The sequence below is a fragment of the Tachyglossus aculeatus genome, chromosome 2 (genome assembly GCF_015852505.1).
Source record: "Tachyglossus aculeatus isolate mTacAcu1 chromosome 2, mTacAcu1.pri, whole genome shotgun sequence".
NCBI lineage: Eukaryota > Metazoa > Chordata > Mammalia > Monotremata > Tachyglossidae > Tachyglossus > Tachyglossus aculeatus.
The window spans coordinates 36,981,767-37,008,648 of record NC_052067.1 but is presented as its reverse complement, the minus strand read 5'-3'; the positions used below and the strand labels follow the sequence as shown (position 1 = coordinate 37,008,648).

Below are 26,882 nucleotides of genomic sequence, written 5' to 3'. Positions count from 1 at the left end.
TGGGGACGAGGGGGAGAGGAAGGAAGGGGCTCAGTCTGGGAAGGCCTCCTGGAGGAGGTGAGCTCTCAGTAGGGCCTTGAAGGGAGGAATAGAGCTAGCTCGGCGGATGGGCAGAGGGAGGGCATTCCAGGCCCGGGGGATGACGTGGGCCGGGGGTCGATGGCGGGACAAGAAACTTGAAGGTTGATGTTAGTACAAAAAGGATTCTAATCAGTTTTTAGCCTGGCCACGGCTCCAGCCCTGAATATCTTGCCTCACCCAGCCTGTTTGTTCTCCCAACCCGAAACCAGCTCTGTTGTATTTATACTCTCCCAGATGCTTTGTGCATTGCTCTGTGCACAGTAAGCACTCAGTGAATACCACTGGTGAATTGAAAGAGCTCTGGAGGATTTGTGGGTCAGAGAGAGATTAGTATCTTGTCTGGGAGACCAGAAAAGAGCCTCGGGAGCAGGAGACCTTCTTCCATAGCTCCCAGGGGGAGTGACTGATCTCTTCATACAACTCCCCAACCCCACCGCCCCTCGCCCGCATCCCCCCACCCCGCAACACCAGGCCTCAGGGCTTGAGCCATTTGGGGCCATGGAGGAAGTAGGGAGTCCCTTGCTGAGCCCAGTGAGTTTCTCCCCCTACCAGCCCTCTGCTTCTGCTCATCTCGAAGAGTGGGTGGTGGCTAAAAGCTGAAAAAGGACTCTGCGGCTACAGTAAAATAATAATAATAATAATAATAATAATGATGGCATTTGTTAAGTGCTTACTATGTGCAAAGCACTGTTCTAAGCGCTGACTGTTCTAAGCGCTGGGGGGATACAAGGTGATCAGGTGGTCCCACGTGGGGCTCACAGTCTTAATCCCCATTTTACAGATGAGGGAACTGAGGCCCAGAAAAGTGAAGTGACTTGCCCAAAGTCACACAGCTGACAATTGGTAGAGCCGGGATTTGAACCCATGACGTCTGGACTCCAAAGCCCGAGCTCTTCCCACTGAGCCACGCTCCTTGGCTTAAGCTTCAGGCCTTCACATGGACTGGGCTCACCAGGAAATTAAGGAGGGAGAAAGGGACAGGACTGGGGAGAGGCCAGGAAGCAGTGTGGCCTAGTGGATAGAGCACAGGCCCGGAAGTCAGAAGGACCTCTGTTCTAATCCTGGCCCTGCCGCTTGTCTGCTGTGTGACCTGGGAAGTCACTTAACTTCTCTGTGCCTCAGTTACCTCATCGGTAAAGTGGGGGTTAAGACTGCCCGTGTGGGACATGGACTGTGTCCAACCAGAAGCAGCGTGGCTTAGTGGAAAGAGCACGGGTTTGGAAGTCAGAGGTCGTGGATTCGAGTCCTGGTTCCGCCACTCATCAGCTGTGTGACTTTGGGCAAGTCACTTAACTTTTCTGTGCCTCAGTTACCTCATCTGTAAAATGGGGATGAAGACTGTGAGCCCCACGCGGGACAACCTGATTACCTTGTATCTACCCCAGCACTTAGAACAGTGCTTGGCACATAGCAAGCACTTAACAAATACCATCATTCTTCTTCTTCTTATTATTATTATTATTATTAACATAAATCCATCTCAGCGCTTAGTACAGTGTCTGGCACATAGTAAGTGCTTACCAAATATCTTTTAAGAAAAATATGGTTAAAGGGAAGGAGAAATTAACTGGTCGATTTTCTGGACGTAAGGGCAAGAAGCTCTTCCATCTGTGGGGTGGTTGGATGAGATAAACTTTCCCTGGCTCCATGGGCGGTTGGATTCGAGCCGGGGAAAGAGCAGGTCCCTTGGGAACAGGAAAACTCAGTCTAGGAGTTCGGAGCACTTATACTCCCAGGAACTGCTCCCAACCACAAGCCTTCCCCACTTTCAAAGGGAAAGTCCCCAGGGTTACCCGTATACTAGCAAGCCTGGGCGGGCAGGGCTGCATTGCTGCTTCCCCTCTAATGATGTGTGATCTGCTTTTCCTCCGACTTAGGGTTTTAGCTCCCAAATGTGCGGCATGTGGACTTCCAATCCTGCCATCTGAGGTAAGATCATCCCCCAGTCACACCTGTCCAGATCTGAAAGTCTCCTTGCCCGTCCCCCTTGCCTTACCCAATGAAGGGTCTTCCACGCCACGGAGAGCTGGACACCGCGCTTCACAGAGCTTCCTTCTCCACTGTCCCCCAAACGTGTTTGGATTCCACCAGCTCAGGATAAGCTGTGGGGAACTCATATTCAGTGAGTTCCTTTACACTTAAGTCACTTAACTTCTCTGAGCCTCAGTTACCTCAGCTGTAAAAATGGGGATTAAGACTGTGAGCCCCACGTGGGACAACTTGATCACATTGTATCCCCCCCCCAGCACTTAGAACAGTGCTATGCACATAGTAAGTGCTTAACAAATGCCATCATTATTATTATTATTATTATTATTATCACCTTCATTTCCAATTCTCCTAGCTAATATTGTAGTACCGTTTCTTTTCCCCTGGTTAATTACATCCTTACCCTTTATCTGTCGGTGCCTTCTCTTTCTAAGATCCATAAACCTCTCCCTCAAGGAGAGGTTTTCTCTTCACGTCTAAGGCAGGCCAATCTCGTCTCTGACCTCCTCATCGTATTTCTCTTCGGCTTCATTGCAGGGCTCAGATGAAACCATTCGCGTTGTGTCTATGGACAGAGACTACCACGTGGGATGTTATCACTGCGAGGTAGGCCTTCCGTGGCAGGACAGCGTTACACATTTTAAAGCAAAGCCCCCGAAGTGTGGAGGTCAGACTGTGGAAAATGACTGACTAGAAACTGGGCCAGGAAATAGGGGAACGTTGGGCACAGGGAATTACGGGAAAGAAATGGGATGCAGAGTGGGGCTTGTGAATTGTATTCCCTTTTTTCTCAATCTTTCTAGCAGGCAGAGATAGCCGGATAAACATCGTTTGTCTCCTCGATCCATATGGGTGGGGGCGGGACGGTCGCCCGGCTACCAAATATATTGTATCCAACTCTCCCAAGCGCTCAGTACAGTGCAGTCCGTCGTTTGATGGATTGATTCCTCCTGAATCCCTTGAAGAGTTACTTCCCAAGCGCTTAGTACAGTGCTCTGCACACAGTAAGCGCTCAATAAATACGAATGAATGAATGAATGAATCTCTTGAGACCCTGCAGACCTCGGCCAGCCCCGGAGACCCAGGGAGAGGGAATGGTATCCTTGGGGTGCACTTGAAATGAACTTTTTAGTCTGGGCATGGGGATTTGATGGATCGAATCGTCGTAATAATAATTAATAATTGTGGTATTTACTAAGCACTTACTGTGCGCCAGACACTGTAGTAAGCGCTGGGGTGGATACAAGCAAATCGGATTGGCCGCAGTCCTCACAGACTTCATCCCCTTTTTACAGATGAGGTAACTGAGGCACAGAGAAGTAAAGGGACTTGCCCAAGGGCCCCCAGCAGACAAGTGGCAGAGCCGGGATTAGAAACCATGACCTTCTGACTCCCAAGCCCGTGCTCTTTCCACTGTGTCGTGCCGCTCCTCTATGGCATGCCCCCTCCCTCTCTTTCGGTGGCTGGGGTGGCATGGCAGCTGTGTGACTTTGGGCAAGTCACTTAACTTCTCTGGGCCTCAGTTACCTCATCTGTAAAATGGGGATTAAGACTGTGGGCTGCCCGTGGGACAACCTGATCACCTTGTAACCTCCCCAGCGCTTAGAACAGTGCTTTGCAAATAGTAAGCGCTTAATAAATGCTATTATTATTATTATTATTATTATTATTATTATTATTATTATTATTATTATTATTATTACCCAGATAATTTGGGGAGGAAGCTGGAGGCTGAGCAGCCCGACAGGATGCCAGAGGGGTGGGCTTGGTTACAAGGAGGTTACAAGGTGATCCGGTTTCCTCATCTCCCACTCTCTTCTGCGTCGCCCTGCGTCGTCACCTGTATATATGTACAAATGTTTGTACGTATTTAATACTCTATTTTATTTGTACATTTTTATTCTATTTATTTTATTTTGTTAATATGCTTTGTTTTGTTCTCTGTCTCCCCCTTCTAGACTGTGAGCCCAATGTTGGGTAGGGACCGTCTCTATATGTTGCCAACTTGTACTTCCCAAGCGCTTAGTACAGTGCTCTGCACACAGTAAGCGCTCAATAAATACGAATGAATGAATGAATGAATGGTATGAAAAAGGCTAGAGAGCCAAGTGAGACTTCCAGGATTCAATCATCAATCATCAATCGTATTTATTGAGCGCTTAGTATGTGCAGAGCACTGTACTAAGCGCTTGGGAAGTACAAATTGGCAACATATAGAGACAGTCCCTACCCAACAGTGGGCTCAATCGCATTTACTGAGCACTTACTATGTGCAGAGCACTGTACTAAGCGCTTGGGAAGTCCAAGTTGGAATTGTTGCCTGCCCTCAGATTCCAGCATTTTGTATTCTTGTATGTAGTGATCTGACCTGACTCTGGAACCTATGGAGAGCAAGCAAACGATGTTTTGGGGGATAATGGAAACTCTGATTCGTCTTTGTAGGATTGTGGGCTGGAACTCAATGACGAAGACGGGCACCGGTGCTATCCCTTGGAAGACCATTTGCTCTGCCACTCCTGTCACCTCAAGCAGATCGAGAAAAGCCCCTCCGCCGCGGGTGTTCGCCAACAGCACTACTAAGTCGGGCGAGGATTTACAAACCGGTGCGAGTCTCCCGTTCAGCTGCAAGGACTGCGCTTGGGAGAGACACGAGTTAGCTCCCAGAGATCTCTAGAGGAGGGTGTTTGCGTGTTATTTTGACTGGAAAGGAGACGTATTTATCTAGAAAGCAGGGCTGGGAGTACAGATGGACTCAGACCGGAGCGGAAGGCGGGGCCAGGGTGCTTAAAGGGCTGCCCCGCCACGACTAGGCGTTGGGCACGGGGGCAGGAGATGAGTCATGGCGAGACTCGAGGGCACCGTGCAGCCTGGTGCGGGTAAGGAGAGCGTCACAGAACCGGGACCGGGCCAGCGGCCGGACCACGGTGCTGCTGGTGGACCACTGGCTGCCTGGCTCTCCGGCCTAGCCTCCGCCTGGCCTCCTCGCCCCAGGCCCACCGTGCCACTGGGGAGTGAAGAGGACACAAAAGGCGTCCACACTAGTGCAAGCACCGCCCTGACTCTTCTCCCAGTGCCCCCCTCCCCTCCCCGCCCGGTGTGGACCGTTCCCAGCCCACCACAATGGTACAGTCCTTTCGCCGATGGCTTTTCCTTCTCATAAAGCGTTCAGATTACTTGAGACGTGGCATCGTGGAAAGCAGAGCTTCGTGTCAGGGAGATCCTAAGATGCGAAAACACAGTTAGCCAACCAAGACCTTCTTGCTGCTTGAAACGCTTCTGCCTTGAGTGGTTTCTTCTGGGGCCCTTTTTCCAAACTCCCTGGAGTTGTGATCATCCTTTTCTTTTTTTTTTCTGTGTACAGAACCTGAGTCAGGCCATCCTACTGGCCCAGGACTGAGATTTCGTTGGAACTGTGATCTTGAGCTAGGCAGGCCCTAAATCGACATCTCCAAGTCCAGCAGAAATCGCTTTGTAAAACCAGTGTTGGATTTTAATGAAGCCCAGGAGCCTCCCTTGGTTACGGGTTCATCCTTCTAGATTTTACGGGTGAGAGGCGTCAAGGAATTGGGCGTGCCCCTTCACATCCTCCCCTCACAGTGGGCCTGGGCTTACGCAGATACTGCCTTTGTGGTTCAACATCCTCTGGCAGAAGAACATAGCATCTCTGGCACTGGGCTCTAGGAAGACGTGCCCAGGAAGCAACGCTGAGAGACTGCATGGAGCGTTAATTTTATTTGGCTTTATTAATAATAATGATAATAGTAATAATAATACTAATAACTGTGTGGTATTTAAGGGCTGCCTGTGTTCTAAGCCCTGGGGTGGATACAGAGTAACCAGATCAAACATAGTCCCCGCCCCAGTGGAGTTCACAATCTAAGCAGGAGGGAGAGCAGTTATTGAATCTCCGTATCACAGATGAGGAAATTGAGGCACAGAGAGGTTAAGTGACTTGCCCAAGCAGGTAAGTGGTGGAGCCAGGATTAGAACCCAGGGCCAACTTCTTTCCACTAGGCCATGCTGCTTCCCGAATAATTGAACTTGGATACAGACTAATCGAGGTCACAGGGACCATAGGCATTTGCAGAGCCCTCCTTCTTTCTCCCTGTTTGTGGATTTTAAATAAAAATGGGCAGTGTTGCCTAAATCTGGGTCCCTTAGGCCTTGCTGTGAGGAATTTTTTAGTCAGGAAAGTTACTGCTGATTCAAAGAGATGTCGCTTTCTTAACGCTGAAGATGTTATCACTTTGAGGATCTCAGCAGAAAATATACTTTTTACTGTTTCCTTCTGCAAACCAGGAATTTTTTTTTTTTAGCTTCTTCACTAACATAGCTTACCATATTGAATATTAGTTCTGGCTAAGGCTGGTTACATCTCTCCAAACCATCCTTCAACAAAACAGGCACCATTGGGCTAGCCCTCTAGACTGTAAGCTCACTGTGTGCTGGGAGTGTGTCAGTTATATTGTTACATTGTACTCACCCAAGCACTTAGTACAGTGCTCTGCACACAGTAAGCGCTCAGTAAGTACGGTTGCTTGACTGATCGATTACCCTGCATTGTCATAAACAAGCAGGACTCCAGTTGGTCAAGACACTGGAATCTAAACTGAAGTCCAGTTGGAATGTGTGATGATTTTAAGTTTGTTTGTCATCCCACATCTCCCTTGAATAGCAAAGTCTGAGAATCTATCCAAAAGTGGCCCACTCTCAGAGCCATCTCTGCACCAGGTGTGTCTATTGCCCATCAGTGTCATCACGGTCCCCATTCCCTCCTTTCCGCAGATACTTTAGGGCAAGAAACAAAAAGCTCTGTCAAGTCCCCATCCTATTCCGCTGCCTCCTGAAGTGAAAATCAGATCCTGGTTTTAATTATACCCCCCAATCTTCTTTTTCCAACACACTGTCAGCCAGTGATGGGGGAGCGGGAATGAATTGATAGGAGGGCTTATCTAGCATTTTGAATTATGCAAATAGCTGTCCTTTCGGGCCAGCACTTCAAGGAGAAAAGGTGAAAATCAAGCTTGGGGACTTTGACACACTTATGGAAACCTTTGGGGTGGGAGGTGGGGAAAAACAGGCCCTTCTTACCTACGTTAATTTTCCCCAGCCTAGGGCTCTGAGAAGGTCAGAACTCATACTTGGTTCCCGTTTTGGTGTGTATTAAAATTCACAATTGGAACGAGCCCCATTTGGTTCAGGCTGGTTTACATGGTTGGCACTAGGATGGCCAGCTGCCCCTTCATTTTCATTTTCAGCTGCCCCTTCCACCATCACGAAACACAAGGTCACTTCTCTAGGAGAAGTAATTTTTATGGAAGAAAGAGGTTGAATCTAAAAACTAAATGTTATATCTGTCACACTGAGCCCTAATCATCGGGACGTTAGCCGTAAGGATGGGTCTGCCGCCCGCCCACTCCAACTCGAGGTGCCAACATCTTCTTGAGCCAGGCCTAGGCGACCCTGCTTTGGGCAGCAGTTGGAAGGAAGAAAAACCTTGAGCAATTACTCGTTTAAAAATCTGCCCTTTGAAATATTTCCGAGGAGCGGCCTGAGGATGCAAGGAAAGCCACTTTCCATTCTCCCCCGGCACAGGCTCGGACACTGGGTGGTTCCAAAACACCTCTTTATTTTCTGGGAGGAACAAGGTGAAATGTTCAGACAACCCGTGGGATCACGTTTTCTGGGTTGCCACCCTCGTTCATGTTACCCTGAAGAAGATTTTAGGGTGAAGCTGCACAGCCACCTGTCTTTAACTCTATGGAGGGTTCGATTTCTTCATTAGCCCCGCCTCTGGGCTCTTGAAAAAAAGCTACAGAAGACCTGAACACATAATTTTAAAATTCTCTAAATTATTAGGCAAGAACCAAGCCTGGGGTCTGGAAAGAAGACAGAAACAATCGGCAATAGTATTGATTTATGTTTTAAAAGTTTAAAGCAAATGGAACTTTCTGGCTCCTCTAACTGCTTTGATGATGAGTGGGTAGCCTCTTTAAACTGATGGGTGGGTAGTCCTTGCCTTTGGAAAAACAGGCTTTCTTTCTCATCTTGCTTGGCAGTCAACTGTCTGTCTTAAACTCCACACTGCTTATTTTCTAGCTAAGGCCATTTTGGGGTGGTTCTAGGAAAGCCAATTAGCATTTATAGGAGGTTGACTTCTGGTTTATCGCTTCGTATCAAGAATGGTGTCTCTGCTGCTTATCAAAGCCTGGAAATGTCATGTTGATGAGAAAATAAATACTGTGCTTTCAGTTCAGCGCCAGTCAACCACATTTTGGGTAACAGGAGGTCAGAAAATTTTCCTTTATGTTTAATTGGAAGTGCAGTGTTCAGGATTGCTGGTTTAATAAAGAGTGGCGATTTACGGATGTCCATCGATCACCATACTTTACAGCATAGTGGCCATCCCTCATCAAAGGGAAGAAAATTTAAGAAAATTAAGTGTGTCATTAAAAAGGATAGCATTTTCATTTGAAACCTGGAAAAGAATATTCTCACCCTATAAACAAGTTGGACTTAAAGATTTTCCACCCACTGAAACTGTAACTGGATTCACAATATCTGCCAGGATCCTGTCGAGTACAAACCCAAACAGAAAGATGGCCTTGGTAAAGATGCAGTCTTTTATCAAAGAGTAAGTCCTTTGTCATCACATTTCTGGGTGCAGGGACAAATTCCTGATTGTGCCACCATCACGAAACACAAGGTCACTTCTCTAGGAGAAGGGAAGAAAGAGGTTGAATCTAAAAACTAAATGTTATATCTGTCACCCTGAGCCCTAATTTGTCAGAAATGGAGGAAGAATTTCTACACTAAGTGCGGGGAACTTTTTCTGTGTGGCTCTTCATTGTCTGACTAGTATAAGAGTTATTCAGACGTGATGAAATAGTGTCAACTCTACATCATGGAAGTAGCATTGGAATAAATTCGACTGTTTTCTCCTCACATGGGGAGAATGAGCCGAAACCTTTTTGTAATCCAACTCGGGTTTCTCTTGAACTCTGTGGGCTCTGAGGAATGGATTTCAAATTCTGTGAGTGTCAACTCTGCATCATGGAAGTAGCATTGGAATAAATTCGACTGTTTTCTCCTCACATGGGGAGAATGAGCCGAAACCTTTTTGTAATCCAACTCGGGTTTCTCTTGAACTCTGTGGGCTCTGAGGAATGGATTTCAAATTCTGTGATTTCCACAGACATTCTGCAGGTGAAATTTAGCATTGCCCAACCGCTTTGTTTTTAACGTGAGCTCTTAAAATCCTCAGGCCGTGGCGACCGTAGCAAAACCTATCAATCCGAAGAGCGTTTCTCCGATTTCTCCTCGTTCCATCACCTCTTTGGGAAATTTTGAGTCCGAGCAGTGTTACCTTCAAATGAATCCGCCTGTCTTCTGCTGCCGCCTTCTTCTAAAGACTTGAATATCGGAAGATCTGAGCCTGTGCCTGTTGGAGTCCAGTACAGTCATGCCAAGAGGTCACCGAGGAAATGCTGGGGGTGAATGTCAGACCTCTGGCAGCATAACATTAACACCCTCTTTTATGACAGTGTACTTAACCCTCAGATTTTTCAAGAACCTGTTTACATTTCTCTGTTGGCCTGATGCTTGGTGCCAGAATCAAAAAGTAACTCTTCTCGAGTCCTTGGAATTTATATTTCCCCTTCACAGCAACCGGAGCTACAGATGCAGCCGGTTTGTGAGTTACAGATGCAGCCGGCCTGCCGTTTGTAAAAGTTTCCCTTTTTTAAATCTAAAAGGCAAAGCCGGAACAGCCTGTAAAATCCGAATGGTATTAATTCTTTGTTTCTTGAGAATTTAAACCCAGAAAAAAAAGCTTATTTAGTACTTCTAGAGCCATAACTCAACTCTGCAACTCCTGGATGCAACCTTCCTTATAGTTAACTGTTGTTTAGTATTTATGATAAAGAGCCATAGCAATGGAAAACCCAGCCCTATCCTGAATTCTGTGATTAAATAAATACAATTGAGTGAATCTTTTTTTCCTTTTTTCTCTTCACTGCGCAGACTGATTTTCCCCTGTAGCTGCCTTGAAAAGGATGCTAGTAGGTTCTTTTTCTAACTTAAGAAATGAATGTAAACTCTGCCTCTTGTTTTTAAAAAAAGGATTCTTTTGAAGTTTTGATTTTCTCTGCTGGCCAGGTCTGCCCAGGGCAGCTGTATAGTTTTGAGTCTAGATCTACCCGGCTTTGGACACAAACCTAATGAGACTGTCTTTTAGACTTTTAGTCTTTTAGACTGTGAGCCCACTGTTGGGTAGGGACTGTCTCTATATGTTGCCATCTTGTACTTCCCAAGCGCTTAGTACAGTGCTCTGCACACAGTAAGCGCTCAATAAATACGATTGATTGAGACTGAGAATACCCCCGAACAGATAGACAAAGGGTCCAGATTTCAATGTTCAAAATTGAGGACAGTAGTTCTATTCATTTATTATTAGTCAAGGTTTTTATTTGAAATAATTATAATAATGGCATTTATTAAGCGCTTACTATGTGCAAAGCACTGTTCTAAGCGCTGGGGAGGTTACAAGGTGATCAGAGTAAAAGCGTAAAAATAAATAGAATAGTAAATAACCTGATCACCTTGTAACCTCCCCAGCGGTTAGAACAGTGCTTTTTACATAGTAAGCGCTTAATAGATGCCATTATTATTATTAAAGAGTCAAGGTTTTTATTTGAAAAAGTAAAATAAATAGAATGGTAAATAACCTGATCACCTTGTAACCTCCCCAGCGGTTAGAATAGTGCTTTGCACGTAGTAGGCGCTTAACAGATGCCATTATTATTATTATTAAAGAGTCAAGGTTTTTATTTGAAAAAGTAAAATAAATAGAATGGTAAATAACCTGATCACCTTGTAACCTCCCCAGCGGTTAGAATAGTGCTTTGCACATAGTAGGCGCTTAACAGATGCCATTATTATTATTATTAAAAAGTCAAGGTTTTTATTTGAAAGAGTAAAATGAATAGAATAGTAAGTGATCTGATCACCTCGTAACCTCCCCAACGGTTAGAACAGTGCTTTGCACATAGTAAGCGCTTAACAGATGCCATTATTGTTATTATTATTAAAGAGTCAAGGTTTTTATGAATAGTAAATAACCTGATCACGTTGAACTTCCCCAGCGGTTAGAACAGTGCTTTGCACATAGTAAGCGCTAATAAATGCCATTATTATCATTATTTCAAATAAAAACCGTGACTAATAATAAAATGAATAGAACTGCTGTCCTCAATTTTGAACATTGAAATCTGGACCCTTTGTCTATCTGTTCGGGGCTATTCTCAGTCTCAATCAATCGTATTTATTGAGCGCTTACTGTGTGCAGAGCACTGTACTAAGCGCTTAATAAATACCATTATTTATTAAATAATGAGTCACACTATTAATTAAAGAGTCAAGTTTTTATTTGAAAGAGTAAAATGAATAGAATAGTAAATAACCTGATCACCTCATAACCTCTCCAGCGGTTAGAACAGTGCTTTGCACGTAGTAAGTGCTTAATAGATGCCATTATTATTATTATTGTTATTATTATTATTATTATTATTATTATTAAAGAGTCAAGGTTTTTATGAATAGTAAATAACCTGATCACCTTGTAACCTCCCCAACGGTTAGAACAGTGCTCTGCACATAGTAAGCGCTTAATAGATACCATTATTATTATTATTATTATTATTATTATTAAAGAGTCAAGGTTTTTATGAATAGTAAATAACCTGATCACCTTGTAACTTCCCCAACGGTTAGAACAGTGCTTTGCACATAGTAATTGCTTAATAAATACCATTATTTATGAAATAATGAGTCACACTCTTTATTAATTAAAGTCAAGGTTTTTATTTGAAAGAGTAAAATGAATAGAATAGAAAATAGCCTGATCACCTCGTAACCTCTCCAGCGGTTAGAACAGTGCTTTGCACCTAGTAAGCGCTTAATAAATACCATTATTTATTATCTAATGAGTCACACTATTAATTAGTCAAGGTTTTTGAAAGAGTAAACCATTATTAGTATTATTATTAAAGAGTCAAGGTTTTATGAATGGTAAATAACCTGATCACGTTGTAAGCGCCCCAACGGCTAGAACAGTGCTCTGCACATAGTAAGCGCTTAATAAATACCATTATTATTATTATTATTATTATTATTATTCAACAGTTAAATAATGAGTCACACTCTATTAATTAGTCAAGGTTTTTATTTGAAGGAGTAAACCATTATTAGTATTATTATTAAAGAGTCAAGGTTTAATGAATAGTAAATAACCTGATCACGTTGTAAGCGCCCCAACGGTTAGAACAGTGCTCTGCACATAGTAAGCGCTGAAAAAATACCATTATTATCATTATTCAACAGTTAAATGAGTCACACTCTTTATTAATTAGTCAAGGTTTTTATTGGAAAGAGTTAACCATTATTAGTATTATTATTAAAGAGTCAAGGTTTTATGAATAGTAAATAACCTGATCACGTTGTAAGCGCCACAACGGTTAGAACAGTGCTCTGCACATAGTAAGCGCTTAATGAATACCATTATTTATTAAATAACGAGTCACACTTTATTAATTAGTCAAGGTTTTTATTTGAAAGAGTAAACCATTATTAGTAGTATTATTATTAAAGAGTCAAGGTTTTATGAGTAGTAAATAACCTGATCACCTCGTAACCTCTCCAGCGGTTAGAACAGTGCTCTGCACATAGTAAGCGCTTAATAAATACCATTACTATTATTATTCAACAGTTAAATAATGAGTCACTCTTTATTAATTAGTCAAGGTTTTTATTTGAAAGAGTAAACCATTATTAGTAGTATTATTAAAGAATCAAGGTTTTATGAATAGTAAATAACCTGATCACGTTGTAACCGCCCCAACGGTTAGAACAGTGCTCTGCGCATAGTAAGCGCTTAATAAATACCATTATTTATTAAATAATGAGTCACACTCTTTATTAATTAGTCAAGGTTTTTATTTGAAAGAGTAAACCATTATTAGTAGTATTATTAAAGAGTCAAGGTTTTATGAATAGTAAATAACCTGATCACGTTGTAACCGCCCCAACGGTTAGAACAGTGCTCTGCACATAGTAAGCGCTTAATGAATACCATTATTTATTAAATGATGAGTCACACTCTTTATTAATTAGTCAAGGTGAAAGAGTGAACCATTATTAGTATTATTATTAAAGAGTCAAGGTTTTATGAATAGTAAATAACCTGATCACCTCAACCTCTCCAGCGGTTAGAACAGTGCTTTGCACATAGTAAGCGCTTAATGAATATCATTATTAATTAAATAATGAGTCACACTCTTTATTAATTAGTCAAGGTTTTTATTTGAAAGAGTAAACCATTATTAGTAGTATTATTAAAGAGTCAAGGTTTTATGAATAGTAAATAACCTGATCACGTTGTAACCGCCCCAACGGTTAGAACAGTGCTCTGCGCATAGTAAGCGCTTAATAAATACCATTATTATTATTATTATTCAACAGTTAAATGAGTCACACTCTTTATTAATTAGTCAAGGTTTTTATTTGAAAGAGTAAACCATTATTAGTCTTATTATTAAAGAATAGTAAAACCTCTCCAGCGGTTAGAACAGTGCTTTGCACATAGTAAGCGCTTAATACCATTATTTATTAAATAATGAGTCACACTATTAATTAGTCAAGGTTTTTATTTGAAAGAGTAAACCATTATTAGTAATATTATTAAAGAGTCAAGGTTTTATGAATAGTAAATAACCTGATCACGTTGAAACCGCCCCAACGGTTAGAACAGTGCTCTGAACATAGTAAGCGCTTAATAAATACCATTCTTATTATTCAACAGTTAAATAATGAGTCACACTCTTTACTAATTAGTCAAGGTTTTTATTTGAAAGAGTAAGCCATTATTAGTATTATTATTAAAGAGTCATGGTTTTATGAATAGTAAATAACCTGATCACCTCGTAACCTCTCCAGCGGTTAGATCAGTGCTTTGCACATAGTAAGCGCTTAATGAATATTATTTACTAAATAATGAGTCACACTATTAATTAGTCAAGGTTTTTATTTGAAAGAGTAAACCATTATTAGTAGTATTATTAAAGAGTCAAGGTTTTATGAATTAGTAAATAACCTGATCACGTTGTAACGCTTAATAAATACCATTATTATTATTCAACAGTCAAGGTTTTTATTTTAAAGAAAAAAGAAAAAGTTAGGCCCCGAGCCAGCCAGGAGTCGAACCTAGAATCTTCTGATCCGTAGTCAGACGCGTTATCCATTGCGCCACTGGCCCTGCGCACGTTACTTTGGTGCAGCGAGCGCTTATAAGGGTTCGCGCAGGCGCAGACGCTGCGGTGGGTGACGTCACCACGCCATTTGACGTAGCCCCATCGGGAGACGCCGCGCGACGCCGGAAGTTTGTCCGCGGCCGCGCTCCGTCGGCGGGGCGGTCGGTGAGCGGCGGGGTCCGTGCTGAGGGGGCGGCGGGGTGAGGAAGAAGAGGAGGAAGAAGGACACGAAGGAGACGAAGAAGAAGACGAAGAAGAAGAAGAAGAAGAAGAAAGCATGGCGGCCGCGGCCTACGACAAGCTGAAGCTGTGAGTACCTCAGGGTCCGAGGGCAGTGACAGGCTGCGCCCCTCCCCCTGCTCCGGGCCTGCCCGGGGTGGGCTGAACTGCGCATGCGCGGTCCGTCCACACCCCCCCCCCCCCCAGTATAATAATTGTGGTATTTAATAATAGTAATAATCATCATCAATCGTATTTATTGAGCGCTTACTACGTGCAGAACACTGTACTAAGCGCTTGGGAAGTACAAGTTGGCAACATCTAGAGACAGTCCCTACCCAACAGTGGGCTCACAGTCTAAAAGGGGGAGACAGCAGAACAAAACCAAACATGCTAACAAAATAAAATAAATAGAATAGATAGGTACAACTAAAATAAATAGAGTAATAAATATGTACAAACAGGCCTTCCCAGACTGAGCCCCTTCCTTCCTCTCCCCCTCGTCCCCCTCTCCATCTCCCCCATCTTACCTCCTTCCCTTCCCCACAGCACCTGTATATATGTATATATGTTTGTACGTATTTTTTTACTCTAGTTTGTACATATTTTTTTACTCTATTTATTTATTTATTTTATTTGTACATATCTATTCTATTTATTTTATTTTGTTAGTATGTTTGGTTTTGTTCTCTGTCTCCCCCTTTTAGACTGTGAGCCCACTGTTGGGTAGGGACTGTCTGTATATGTTGCCAATTTGTACTTCCCAAGCGCTTAGTACAATGCTCTGCACATAGTAAGCGCTCAATAAATACGATTGATGATGATGATGATGATGGTATTTGTTAAGCGCTTACTATGCGCAAAGCACTGTTCTAACCGCTGGGGAGGTTACAGCGTGATCAAGTTCTTTACTATTGTATTTTACTCTTTCAAATAAAAACCTTGACTTTAATAATAATAATGGCATTTATTAAGCGCTTACTATGTGCAAAGCACTGTTCTAACCGCTGGGGAGGTTACAACGTGATCAAGTTCTTTACTATTGTATTTTACTCTTTCAAATAAAAACCTTGACTTTAATAATAATAATGGCATTTATTAAGCGCTTACTATTGCAAAGCACTGTTCTAAGCGCTGGGGAGGTTACAACGTTATCAAGTTATTTACTATTCTATTTTACTTTTTCAAATAAAAACCTTGGCTCTCTAATAATAATAATGGCATTTATTAAGCGGTTACTATGTGCAAAGCACTGTTCTAAGCGCTGGGGAGGTTACAACATGATCAAGTTATTTACCATTGTATTTTACTCTTTCAAATAAAAACCTTGACTTTAATAATAATGATGGCATTTATTAAGCGCTTACTATGTGCAAAGCCCTGTTCTAAGCGCTGGGGAGGTTACAACATGATCAAGTTATTTACTATTGTATTTTACTCTTTCAAATAAAAACCTCGGCTCTTTAATAATAAGAATAATAATGATGGTATTTGTTAAGCGCTTACTATGCGCAAAGCCCTGTTCTAACCTCTGGGGAGGTTACAACGTGATCAAGTTCTTTACTATTCTATTTTACTCTTTCAAATAAAAACCTTGACTCTTTAATAATAATGATAATGCCATTTATTAAGCGCTTACTATGTGCAAAGCACTGTTCTAACCGCTGGGGAGGTTACAACATGATCACGTTTTTTACTGTTGTATTTTACTCTTTCAAATAAAAACCTTGACTTTTGAATAATAGTAATGGCATTTATTGAGCGCTTACTATGTGCAAAGCACTGTTCTAACCACTGGGGAGGTTACGAGGTGATCAGGTTATTTACTATTCTATTTTACTCTTTCAAATAAAAACCTTGACTCTTTAATAATAATAATAATAATGGCATCTGTTAAGCACTCACTATGTGCAAAGCACTGTTCTAACCGCTGGGGAGGTTATGGGGTGATCAGGTTATGTACTATTCTATTCATTTTACTCTTTCAAATAAAAACCTTGACTCTTTAGTAATAATAATAATAATAATGGTATTTGTTAAGCGCTTGCTATGTGCAAAGCACTGTTCTAACTGCTGGGGAGGTTACAAGGTGATCAGGTTATTTACTATTCTATTCATTTTACTCTTTCTAATAAAAACCTTTACTCTTTAATAACAATAATAATAATAATAATAATAATAATAATAATCATGGCATCTGTTAAGCGCTTACCATGTGCAAAGCACTGTCCTAACCGCTGGGGAGGTTACAAGGTGATCAGGTTATTTACTATTCTATTTATTTTACTTTGTTAATATGTTTTGAAGAATTATAATAATGGCATCTATTAAGTGCTTACTATGTGCAAAGCACTGTTCTAAGTGCTGGGGAGATTACAAGGTGATCAGGTTATTCACTATTCCATTCATTTTACTCTTTCAAATAAAACCTTGACTCTTTAGTAATAATAATAATAATAATGGCACCTGTTAAGCGCTTACTATGTGCAAAGCACTGTTCTAACCGCCAGGGAGGTTACAAGGTGATCAGGTTATTTACCATTCTATTTTACTCTTTCAAATAAAAACCTTGACTCTATAATAATAATAATAATAATAATAATGGCATCTGTTAAGCGCTTACAGTGTGCAAAGCACTGTTCTAACCGCTGTCCCATGGGGGGCTCACAGCTTTAATCCCCATTTTCCAGATGAGGGAATTGAGGCCCAGAGAAGTGAAGTGACTTGCCCAAAGTCACAGAGCTGATGGTTGGCGGAGCCGAGATTTAAACCCATGACCTCTGACTCCAAAGCCCGGGCTATTTCCACTGAGCCACACTGCTTCTCCAATGATGGCATTTGTTAAGCGCTTATTACATGCCAAGCACTGTCCCAGACTGAGCTCCTCCTTCTTCTCCCCTTACCCCCACCCTACCTCCTTCCCCTCCCCACAGCACCTGTATATATGTTTGTACAGATTTATCACTCCATTTTACTTGTACATATTTGCTATTTATTTTATTCTGCTAATATGTTTTGTTTTGTTGTCTGTCTCCCCCTTCTAGACTGTGAGCCCGCCATTGGGTAGGGACCGTCTCTATATGGTGCCAACTTGGACTTCCCAAGCGCTTAGTACAGTGCTCAGCACACAGTATGCGCTCAATAAATACGATTGAATGAATGAATGAATGAATGGGGAAGATACAAGGTCATCAGGTTTTCCCACGTGGGGCTCCCAGTCTTCATCCCCATTTTACAGATAAGGTCACTGAGGCTCAGAGAATAATAATAATAATAATGGCATTTATTAAGCACTTACTATGTGCCAAGCATTGTTCTAAGTGCTGGGGAAGATACAGGGTCATCAGGTTGTCCCACATGGGGCTCCCAGTCTTCATCCCCACTTTACAGATGAAGTCACTGAGACTCAGAAAATAATAATAATGCATTTATTAAGTGCTTACTGTGTGCCAAGCACTGTTCTATGCGCTGGGCAGGTTGCAAGGTGATCAGGTTGTCCCACGGGGGGCTCACAGTCTTCATCCCCATTTTACAGATGAGGTCACTGAGGTTCAGAGAATAATAATAGTAATAATGGCATTTAGTAAGCACTTACTACGTGCCAAGCACTGTTCTAAGCACTGGAGAGGTTTCAAGGTGATCAGGTTGTCCCACGGGGGGGGGGGCTCCCAGTCTTCATCCCCATTTTACAGATGAGGTCACTGAGGCCCAGAGAAGTGAAGTGACTTGCCCAAAGTTACACAGCTGACAAGTGGCGGAGATATGAACCCATGACCTCTGAATCCAAAGCCCGTGCTCTTTCCACTGAGCCAAGTTGCTTCTCCATTCATTCAGTCATATTTATTGAGCGCTTACTGTGTGCAGAGCACTGTACTAAGCGCTTGGGAAGTGTAAGTCGACAACATATAGAGACGGTCCCTACCCAGCAACTGGCTCACAGTCTAGAAGGGGGAGACAGACAACAAAACAAAACATGGAGACTGGTGTCTAATAATAATAATAATGATGGCACTTGTTAAGCACTTACTACGTACCAAGCACTGTTCTAAGCACTGGGGGAGGTACAAGGTCATCAGGTTCGTATATATGTTTGTACGTATTTATTACTCTATCTATTTATTTTACTTGTACATATCTATTCTATTTATTTTATTTTGTTAGTATGTTTGGTTTTGTTCTCTGTCTCCCCCTTTTAGATTGTGAGCCCACTGTTGGGTAGGGACTGTCTCTATATGTTGCCAAATTGTACTTCCCAAGCGCTTAGTACAGTGCTCAGCACACAGTAAGCGCTCAATAAATACGATTGATGATGATGATGATCAGGTTGTCCCACGTGGGGCTTACAGTCTTCATCCCCATTTTACAGTTGAGGTCACTGAGGCTCAGAGAAGGGACTTAGCCAAGGTCACACAGCAGACATGTGGGGGAGCCAGGATTAGAACCCACGACCTCTGACTCCCAAGCCTGGGCTCTTTCCACTGGTTCACGCTTATTTTGCTAAGCGCTTACTGTGTGCCAAACACTCTGCTAAATGCTGGACTGGCTACAAGCCCTTCGGGTTGGACGTACAGTCCCTGTCCCTCTAGAGGCTCCCGGTCTCAATCCCCATTTTCCAGATGGGAGGCCCAGAGACCTGAAGTCTCCTTCCCCGCAGCACTTGTGTATATTTGCACATATTTATTACTCTATTTTATTAGTGATGTCTATAGCTATAATCCTATTTCTCTATTCTGATGGTACTGACACCTGTCTACTTGTTTTGTTTCCTGTCTCCCCCTTTTAGACTGTGAGCCCACTGTGGTTTAGCGACCGTCTCTATCTGTAGCCGAATTGTACTTTCCAAGCGCTTAGTACAGTGCTCTGCACACAGCGCTCAAACAATATGATTGAATGAATGAATGTCTCCCCCATTCTAGACTGTGAGCCCGTTTTTGGGTAGGGGCCGTCTCTGTTGCCGAATTGTATTCTCCCAAGTGCTTAGTACAGTGCTCTGCACACAGTAAGCACTCAATCAGTACAGTTGAATGAATGAATGAAGTGACTTGCCCAAGGCCACACAGCAAGACAAGCAGTGGAGCCAGGATTAGAACTCGTGACCTTCTGGCTCTCAAGCCCGGGCTCTGTTCACTATGCCATCCAGTGTCCTCCTCACATACCCTCTGCAGTCTTATTATTGTTGCCAAGTAGAAATGATTATCTGTTTATTGAGCGCTTACTGTTTGCAAAACACTGTACTAAGTGATTGGGAGAGTACAATATAACATCAGACACAGTCTCTGCCCACAGTGGGCTCACAGTCCAGAGGGGAAGACAGACATTTATGTAAATAAACAGATAAGTAAATAAACAAATTCCATATATATGTATACACACATACATATCTATATACACACATAGATATATTCATTCAGTTGTATTTATTGAGCGCTTACTGTGTGCAGAGCACTGTACTAAGCACTTGGAAAGGACAGTTCAGCAACACACAGAGACAGTCCCTACCCAACAGTGGGCTCACAGTATAGAAGGGGGAGACAGACAACAAAACAAGTAGACAGGTGTCTAAACCGTTAGAATAAATAGAATTATAGATATACACGTATGTGCCGTAGGGAAGGGAGGGAGGATGAATGAAGGAGCACGTATGAGCGGCGCAGAAGGGAGTGGGAGGAGAGGAGGGCTTAGGGAAGGCTTCCTGGAGGAGATGTGCCTTTGATAAGGCTTTGAAGTGGGGGAGAGCAATTATCTATCAGATAATTAGCAGTCTTGGTTTCTGGGGGGGCAGAAACAATGACCCCTCCTCCAAGAGGCCTTCCCAGACTAAGCCCCACTTTTCCTCATCTCCCACTTCCTTCTGCATCACCCTCACTCGCTCCCTTTGCTCTTCCCCTCCTTCCCCACCCCACAGCACTTATGTATATATTTGCCATTATATTTACTGATATTGATGTCTGCTTATTTGTATTAATGTCCGCCTCCCCCCCAGACTGAGTTTGCGGTGGGCAGGGATTGTCACTCTTTATTGCTGCATTGTACTTTCCCAAGCACTTAGTACAGTGCTCTGCACCCGGTAAGCGCACAGTAAATACAACTGAATGAAGGAATGAATCAGTGAATGAAAAACGCCAGCTGGCCGAAGGCGACTGGAGTTCTTGCTCTTGTGTTGCAGGATAGGTTTCAGGGACACTAGTGATATCTCTAGGTCATGTCCCCAAAGGTTATTTTAGTACACAGAATTCAAGGGCCTTTAGTCTGTTATGTGTCGATTGGTAACTTTTTGTATTCATTCCCCCTAGTGCGGAACTTAAAAAAAAACTCACTCGATTTGGGAGGTGTTATTTCATTACATCTGCCCTCCAATTCTAGGAAGCCCACTCTTCAGGGTTTTGATTTTGAGTACAGATCCTTTTTAAGATTTACTTGTACAAAGATATCTGGGTGATGCGGACGAGCACTTGTATTTTGACGCTACTAATTGTTCCCCATTTTTAACTCAGTCTGTTGTAAAGAGAGTCTGGGAGCAGAGGGAAAAGTCCTCTCTGAGCACACAATTTCTTTCTGTTGGACCTGTAAGCAACTTCTCTTTCCTGAGAACTTGAGAGGCTCCCCTTGCCTTTCCCTCTGAGAAAGGTCTGCGGCATATAGTTATAATTCTATTTATTCTGATGATTTTGACACCTGTCTACATGTTTGGTTTTGTTGTCTGTCTCCCCCTTCTAGACTGTGAGCCCATTGTTGGGTAGAGACCGTCTCTATACGTTGCCAACTAGTACTTCCCGAGCACTTAGTACAGTGCTCTGCACACAGTAAGCGCTCAATAAATACAATTGAATGAATGAATGAATCCTTGCAGCATAATATGTTGTTGTGTTCATTCGATACATGAGGATGAATTACAGGTCATCAGGGAAAATCAAATGAATTATCTTTCCAATCAGTCATTGTTATTGAGGGCTTACTGCGGGCAGAACACTAATCTAAGCATTTGGGAGAGTATGAGAGAGTAAAGAGACACGATTCCTGCCCTCAGTGACCTCATATTCTAGACTGGGGCACAGACGTTAAAATAAATTTCAGATAAGGGGAAGCAAGTGTTTTGAGAGTGGGGAGGGGTGGGGTGAGGTGAATATCTAAGTTCTTAGGACTCAAGGATATAGGTGACACAGTATAGGGCGGGAAGTCAATCAGTGGTAATGAGCAAAGCACTGTACTAATCAAGAGACACTTGCCATCAAGATCTTTCTGTCCATTGGAGGACTTTGGTCTTTAGTGGAATAGGATGGGGAAATAAGAAATTAGTCAGGGAAGTTTTCCTGGAGATGTGATTTTTAAAAAAATAGGCTTTGAAGGCAGAGAGAGTAGTTGTGAGCTGGATGTTAAGAGGGTGGGAGTCCTAGGCAGGAGGGAGGATGTGAGCAAAGGGTCACAGCAGAGAGAGGAGAGTGGGGCACAATGAGTAGGTGGAGAGTAGAGGAGTGAAGCATGCAGGGCAGGATTTTAGTGGGAAGAGGAGTGAGGGTAAAGAGCGAGAGCTGATCGAGTGTCTTAAGGCCAGTAGAAAGGAGTTTCTGCTTGATTCAGCAATGGAAGGACCACCACCGAAGGGTTTTGAGGCGCGAAGAGATGTGAACAGAATGCTTTTTCAGAAAAATGATCAGAGCAGGGGAGTGAACCTTGGACTGGAGTGGGGAGGGGCTGGAAGCAGAGGTCAGAGAGGAGGCTGATACAGACATCAAGATGGGATATTAAGTAGTTGGAGTAATGTGGCTGTTTAGGTGGAGAGGAAGGGGCAGATTCCAGAGGTACAATTGACAGGATTTGGTGATTGATTAAATATGTAGGTTACATTCATTCATTAATTCGTATTGAGCGCTTACTGTGTGCAGAGCACTGTACTAAGCGCTTGCAGAGGACCGCCACGTATAATCTCAAGACTGAGGGCTTGTGAAGCAAGGAGGCTGGTGGCAGGGTCAGCCGTGAGGCGCAAAACTGGATTACAAGGAATTGAGGGAATTGGAGGCGAAGAAGTTGAGGCAGCGGGTATAAACAACTCTCAAGGAGTTTTGACAGGAGTGGTAAGAGGGAGATGGAAGGTGCAGTGGGGGTGAGGGGCTTTTTTTTAGGACAGGAGACAGGTGATTGTGTCTGAAAGCAGAGGGGAAGGAGCCATTAGAGAGAGAGCTGTTCAAGAGGGCAGTCAGTAAGAGAAGAACAGCGGGAATGGGGTTTTTAATGGGTATAATGGGATTGAGTCAGAGGATCAAGTGGCAGGGGTAGATTGCCAAAGGAGGCAGGAAACCTGTCCCCTCTTGTCATCGGTACACCTTTCTCACTTCCCCAGGGCAGTATTTGATTGATTTCCATTTACATACAGGCCTCTTGAACTTTTCAAGAGGCATGATGAAAAGTCACCTCATAGATGACTCAAGAAAGCAGCAGAACCATTTTGCAATGCCCTCTTCTGAAGAATTAGCTTCAGGGGCTATGCAGAAATGACGCCGGAGGAGCTTATCTCTGGTAAATAATACTGTAGCGCTGGTATCATTTATGGGAGATAAGGTGTCTAGGTATCACATGTACTTCACAGCATCAGAACGTGACTTGGGTAGGCAGGGAACGTGTCTGCTAACTGTTGCGTTGTACTTTTCTCTTCCAAGCACTTAGTACAGTGCTCTGTACACAGTAAGCACTCAACTTGTACTTCCCAAGTGCTTAGTACAGTGCTCTGCACACAGTAAGCGCTCAATAAATACAATTGAATGAATGAATGAATGAATACCATTGATTCATTGATACTCCCTTCAGCTAGAGTCATCAGAGTTCTCTCAGTGGTTATGTTGTTCCCTTCCAAGTGCTTAGTACAGTGCTCTGCACAAAGTAAGCACTCAGTAAATACCATGGATTGATTGTAAAAAAGAGTAAAATTAAAGGTGGTTTGGGTGTTCCCATATCTCCATTAGAGAAGCAGCATGGCTCAGTGGAAAGAGCCCGGGCTTTGGAGTCAGGGGTCATGGGTTCAAACCCCAGCTCCACCAATTGTCAGCTTTGTGACTTTGGGCAAGTCACTTAGCTTCTCTGTGCCTCAGTTCCCTCATCTGTGAAATGGGGATTAGGACTGTGAGCCCCCCGAGGGGCAACCTGAACACCTTGTAATCTCCCCAGCGCTTAGAACAGTGCTTTGCACGTAGTAAGCATTTAATAATTGCCATTATTATTATTATCTCCAGCGTTTTCCTGACGATGCAGAGCACTGTACTAAGTGCTTGGGTGAGCTCAAGATAACAGGGCAGGGAATGTGTCTACCAACCCTGTTATATTGTACTCTCCCAAGGGCTTAGTACAGTTAAGCATTTAGTACAGTGCTCTGCACATAGCGCTCAATAAATATGATCGAATGAATACGGTGCTCTGCCCACAGTAAGCGCTCAATAAGTATGATTCTTTGTTTGATCCCCATGCCCATCTCCCTAAAAATAACCAGTGGCCAAACATGCAAACATCTTTCCTCTCCTCCCTCCTCTGCAGTTCACATTTCCCGTTGTGAAAGGTGATCCCTCTAATGGAAAAAAAAATGACTTTACACTTGTTTTCCCCAACTGGGCAGGGCCTATAGGAAATACAGGCTTGGGATATTCCCAAGGGTATTGAAATACTTGTCTCAAATGACGAGAGCTGCTGAAAGACCGTGGCATTAGCGTTACTTCCCCAAACCCTCAAAGACTGGTAGGAGGTAAGAGGTGTATTTACAATAGAGAATTTTTGGTTAAATTTGTTATAATAATAATAATAATGGCATTTATTAAGTGCTTACTATGTGCAAAGCACTGTTCTAAGCGCTGGGGAGGTTACAAGGTAATCATATTGTCCCACGGGGGGCTCACAGTCTTCATCCCCATTTTACAGATGAGGTCACTGAGGCCCAGAGAAGTGATGTAACTTGCCCAAAGTCCCACAGCTGACAAGTGGCGGAGCCGGGATTTGAACCCATGTCCTCTGACTCCAAAGCCCGGGCTCTTTTCCACTGAGCCACGCTGAAGGGCCAGAGCTGGAAGGCCTCTCAAATGGAGAGTATAATAATACTCAAGCCCTTTTTGAAGCGGTGGTGAAAATTGGGGTAGGATGTAAGATGTCTGTTTATTGTTGTGTTGTACTCTCCCAAGCGCTTAGTGCAGTGCTCCGCACACAGTAAGCACTCAAATAAAATTGACTAAATGAATGAATGAATAAAAGTTTTCTGCTGTAAGTGGCTAAGTGAACAGTGACTCTGCCTTTTTTAAATTCTGTAAATATTTTAAGCACGTTTACATTAAACCTGACATTTAGTGAAACCCCTACTTTACATTAAACCTGACGTTTAGTGAAACCCCTACTTTACTCTCCTGTAACCACCTTCATGACCTCTGTACACAAGTAATTTACATTATAGGGGAGTAAAAGAATCTCTGTTCCGACCTAATCCTCCTCAACATCTCGGCTTTCTTTGACATTGGTGATCACTCTCCATCCCACCCACCCATCGTCCCTCCCTCCAGCCTATCCATCCCTCCTGATTCCCTATCTCTTTGGCCACTCCTCAGTTTACCTTATTGGTTCTTTGTCTTCCTGACACCCATTGACTCTAGGTGTCCTATGAGACTGAGTTGTAGGTCTTGCTATCCATCCCTCCTGATTCCCTATCTCTTTGGCCACTCCTCAGTTTACCTTGTTGGTCGTTTGTCGTCCTGACACCAGTTGACTCTGGGTGTCCTATGAGACTGAGTTGTAGGTCTTCTATCCTTCTCGTTTTACATTCAATCTCTTTGGGATCTCTCCTTTCTCTGTCCTGTTGCTCATGTCTTCCCCTCTGCTACTCCATCTCTGGGAGGAGACCTTCCAGAAATTTCTCCAGGCCCGTCCTCTCAATGTCTTCATAATCTCATATCTCTTCCTGCTTTGATGACCTGCAGGCATTAGGTCAGTAGTTGAAAACTGAACCCCTCTTTTCCTCTCAAACCTCCTCCTCCTCTTCATTTTCCCGTCACCGTAGACAATACCCCCATTCTCCAACTCACAGGTGATCACAACGTTGGTGTTACCTCTGACTCTGGGCATTTACCTCCCTTAGTCTCCAAATCCTGCCAGCTCTTCATGGATCTGCCCATCCTTTTCCACTTTTACTACTACCACCACCCGGTTCAAGCCCTCATGGCCCCACAGCCAATTACCTTAAAGGTCTCATTGTCTCAAATCTTTCCCCTTTTTAGTCTGTTCCTACATGCAGCCGTTCATAACACATCACTCCCCTCCTTAAAAACCTCCAATGGCTTTTTGCTTCTTCATGCATAAATCAACTTTTGATCATTGTCTTCGTCATCCCCTGACAGCTGACGCTTTCATACCTTACTGCTCTCTTGTCCCTCTACGCCCTAGCTTGCACTCTTCACTCCTCCCCAAGCGTAACCATACCTCGATGGGAACAGGGGGTCAGTTGTAGCTGTCACCTCCCTGGAATTGGGATCGTTGGAATGAAGGCATTAGTTCCTTGTGCAGGTGATGAGAGGTAGATGGAATTTGAAGTTGCTTAAGGGCACTGACCAATCCACGACTCTCTCCTGCCCAAGCCCTGATTTTTTTTGTGTGTGTGTGTGTTTGTGTGCACACGAGTGCTTGTGTCTTTCTCTCTCTCCTTCTCCTCCCCACCACCTCTCCCTCTCCAGAGAGAGGCCTCCTCCCTGACCATGCCCACCCTGTAGCCATATTCCAGTTCTACTCAAAAGGAAAAGTTGTCACTTCTGATTGTGATACACAGAATCACACCACTGGTCATACTCTTCTCATACACAAACCAAGTCCTGCTTCATAATCTTCCTGAAAAACCACCTCCTCTGTGGGACAGCCACCTTCCCTAGGTTAGCCATCCTTTCAGTTGCCGTCACCATTGTACGTACAGCTGTTTAGGCCTGGTTTTAGTTAAATTGCTTTCTGTTGTGACGAACAGTTGAAAAAGACGACAAATTGTATATGTGCTCTTAAGATATATTTGGCAATTTGTGCCTTCCGTTTTGCCCTGTTGAATTGTAAGTTCTTCGAGGGTAGGGACCATATGTCTTTTACTTGTTACATGTTCCCAAGTGTGTGTTGCAATGCTCTGTAAACAAGAGGTGACCAATAAATGCTGCTGATGTTGGTTGAGGAGGAGATTCCATTTTCAAGGTGAAAAGCATCAAAAAATCTCACAACAGTAGACAAACTAGTCTTGGGAGAAAATTCACACTTTTCAAAGTTGTATGGAAGCACCTCTTTGGTTCACTA

The 26,882-nt window shown here is 43.2% G+C and overlaps 2 protein-coding genes and 1 non-coding gene across 5 annotated transcripts in view; 2 read left to right on the top strand and 1 right to left on the bottom strand.

Moving 5' to 3' along the window:
* The window catches only part of LIMD1 (LIM domains containing 1), a 110,868-nt gene extending 104,864 nt beyond the window's left edge, over positions 1 to 6,004 (top strand). For 2 of the 3 annotated variants that reach the window (XM_038766354.1, XM_038766372.1), the window contains 3 exons: positions 1,959 to 2,010; positions 2,608 to 2,676; positions 4,513 to 4,840. In XM_038766354.1, the coding sequence (XP_038622282.1) occupies positions 1,959 to 2,010; positions 2,608 to 2,676; positions 4,513 to 4,650 (259 nt within the window). In that variant the 3' untranslated portion in view covers positions 4,651 to 4,840. Of the gene's footprint in view, positions 1 to 1,958; positions 2,011 to 2,607; positions 2,677 to 4,512; positions 4,841 to 5,431 lie in introns of those variants that run through there. The other variant, XM_038766362.1, reaches the window with a different exon arrangement.
* Positions 6,005 to 14,307: 8,303 nt separating this feature from the next.
* Positions 14,308 to 14,380, bottom strand: TRNAR-ACG. The gene has a single exon. It is a non-coding gene; the product is annotated as a tRNA-Arg (tRNA).
* A 178-nt stretch (positions 14,381 to 14,558) lies between these two features.
* SACM1L (SAC1 like phosphatidylinositide phosphatase) overlaps positions 14,559 to 26,882 on the top strand; it is a 50,632-nt gene continuing 38,308 nt past the window's right edge. Inside the window, exon 1 of the mRNA XM_038767372.1 lies at positions 14,559 to 14,684. Within this exon, the coding sequence (XP_038623300.1) occupies positions 14,653 to 14,684 (32 nt within the window). The 5' untranslated portion in view covers positions 14,559 to 14,652. The remainder of the gene's footprint in view (positions 14,685 to 26,882) is intronic.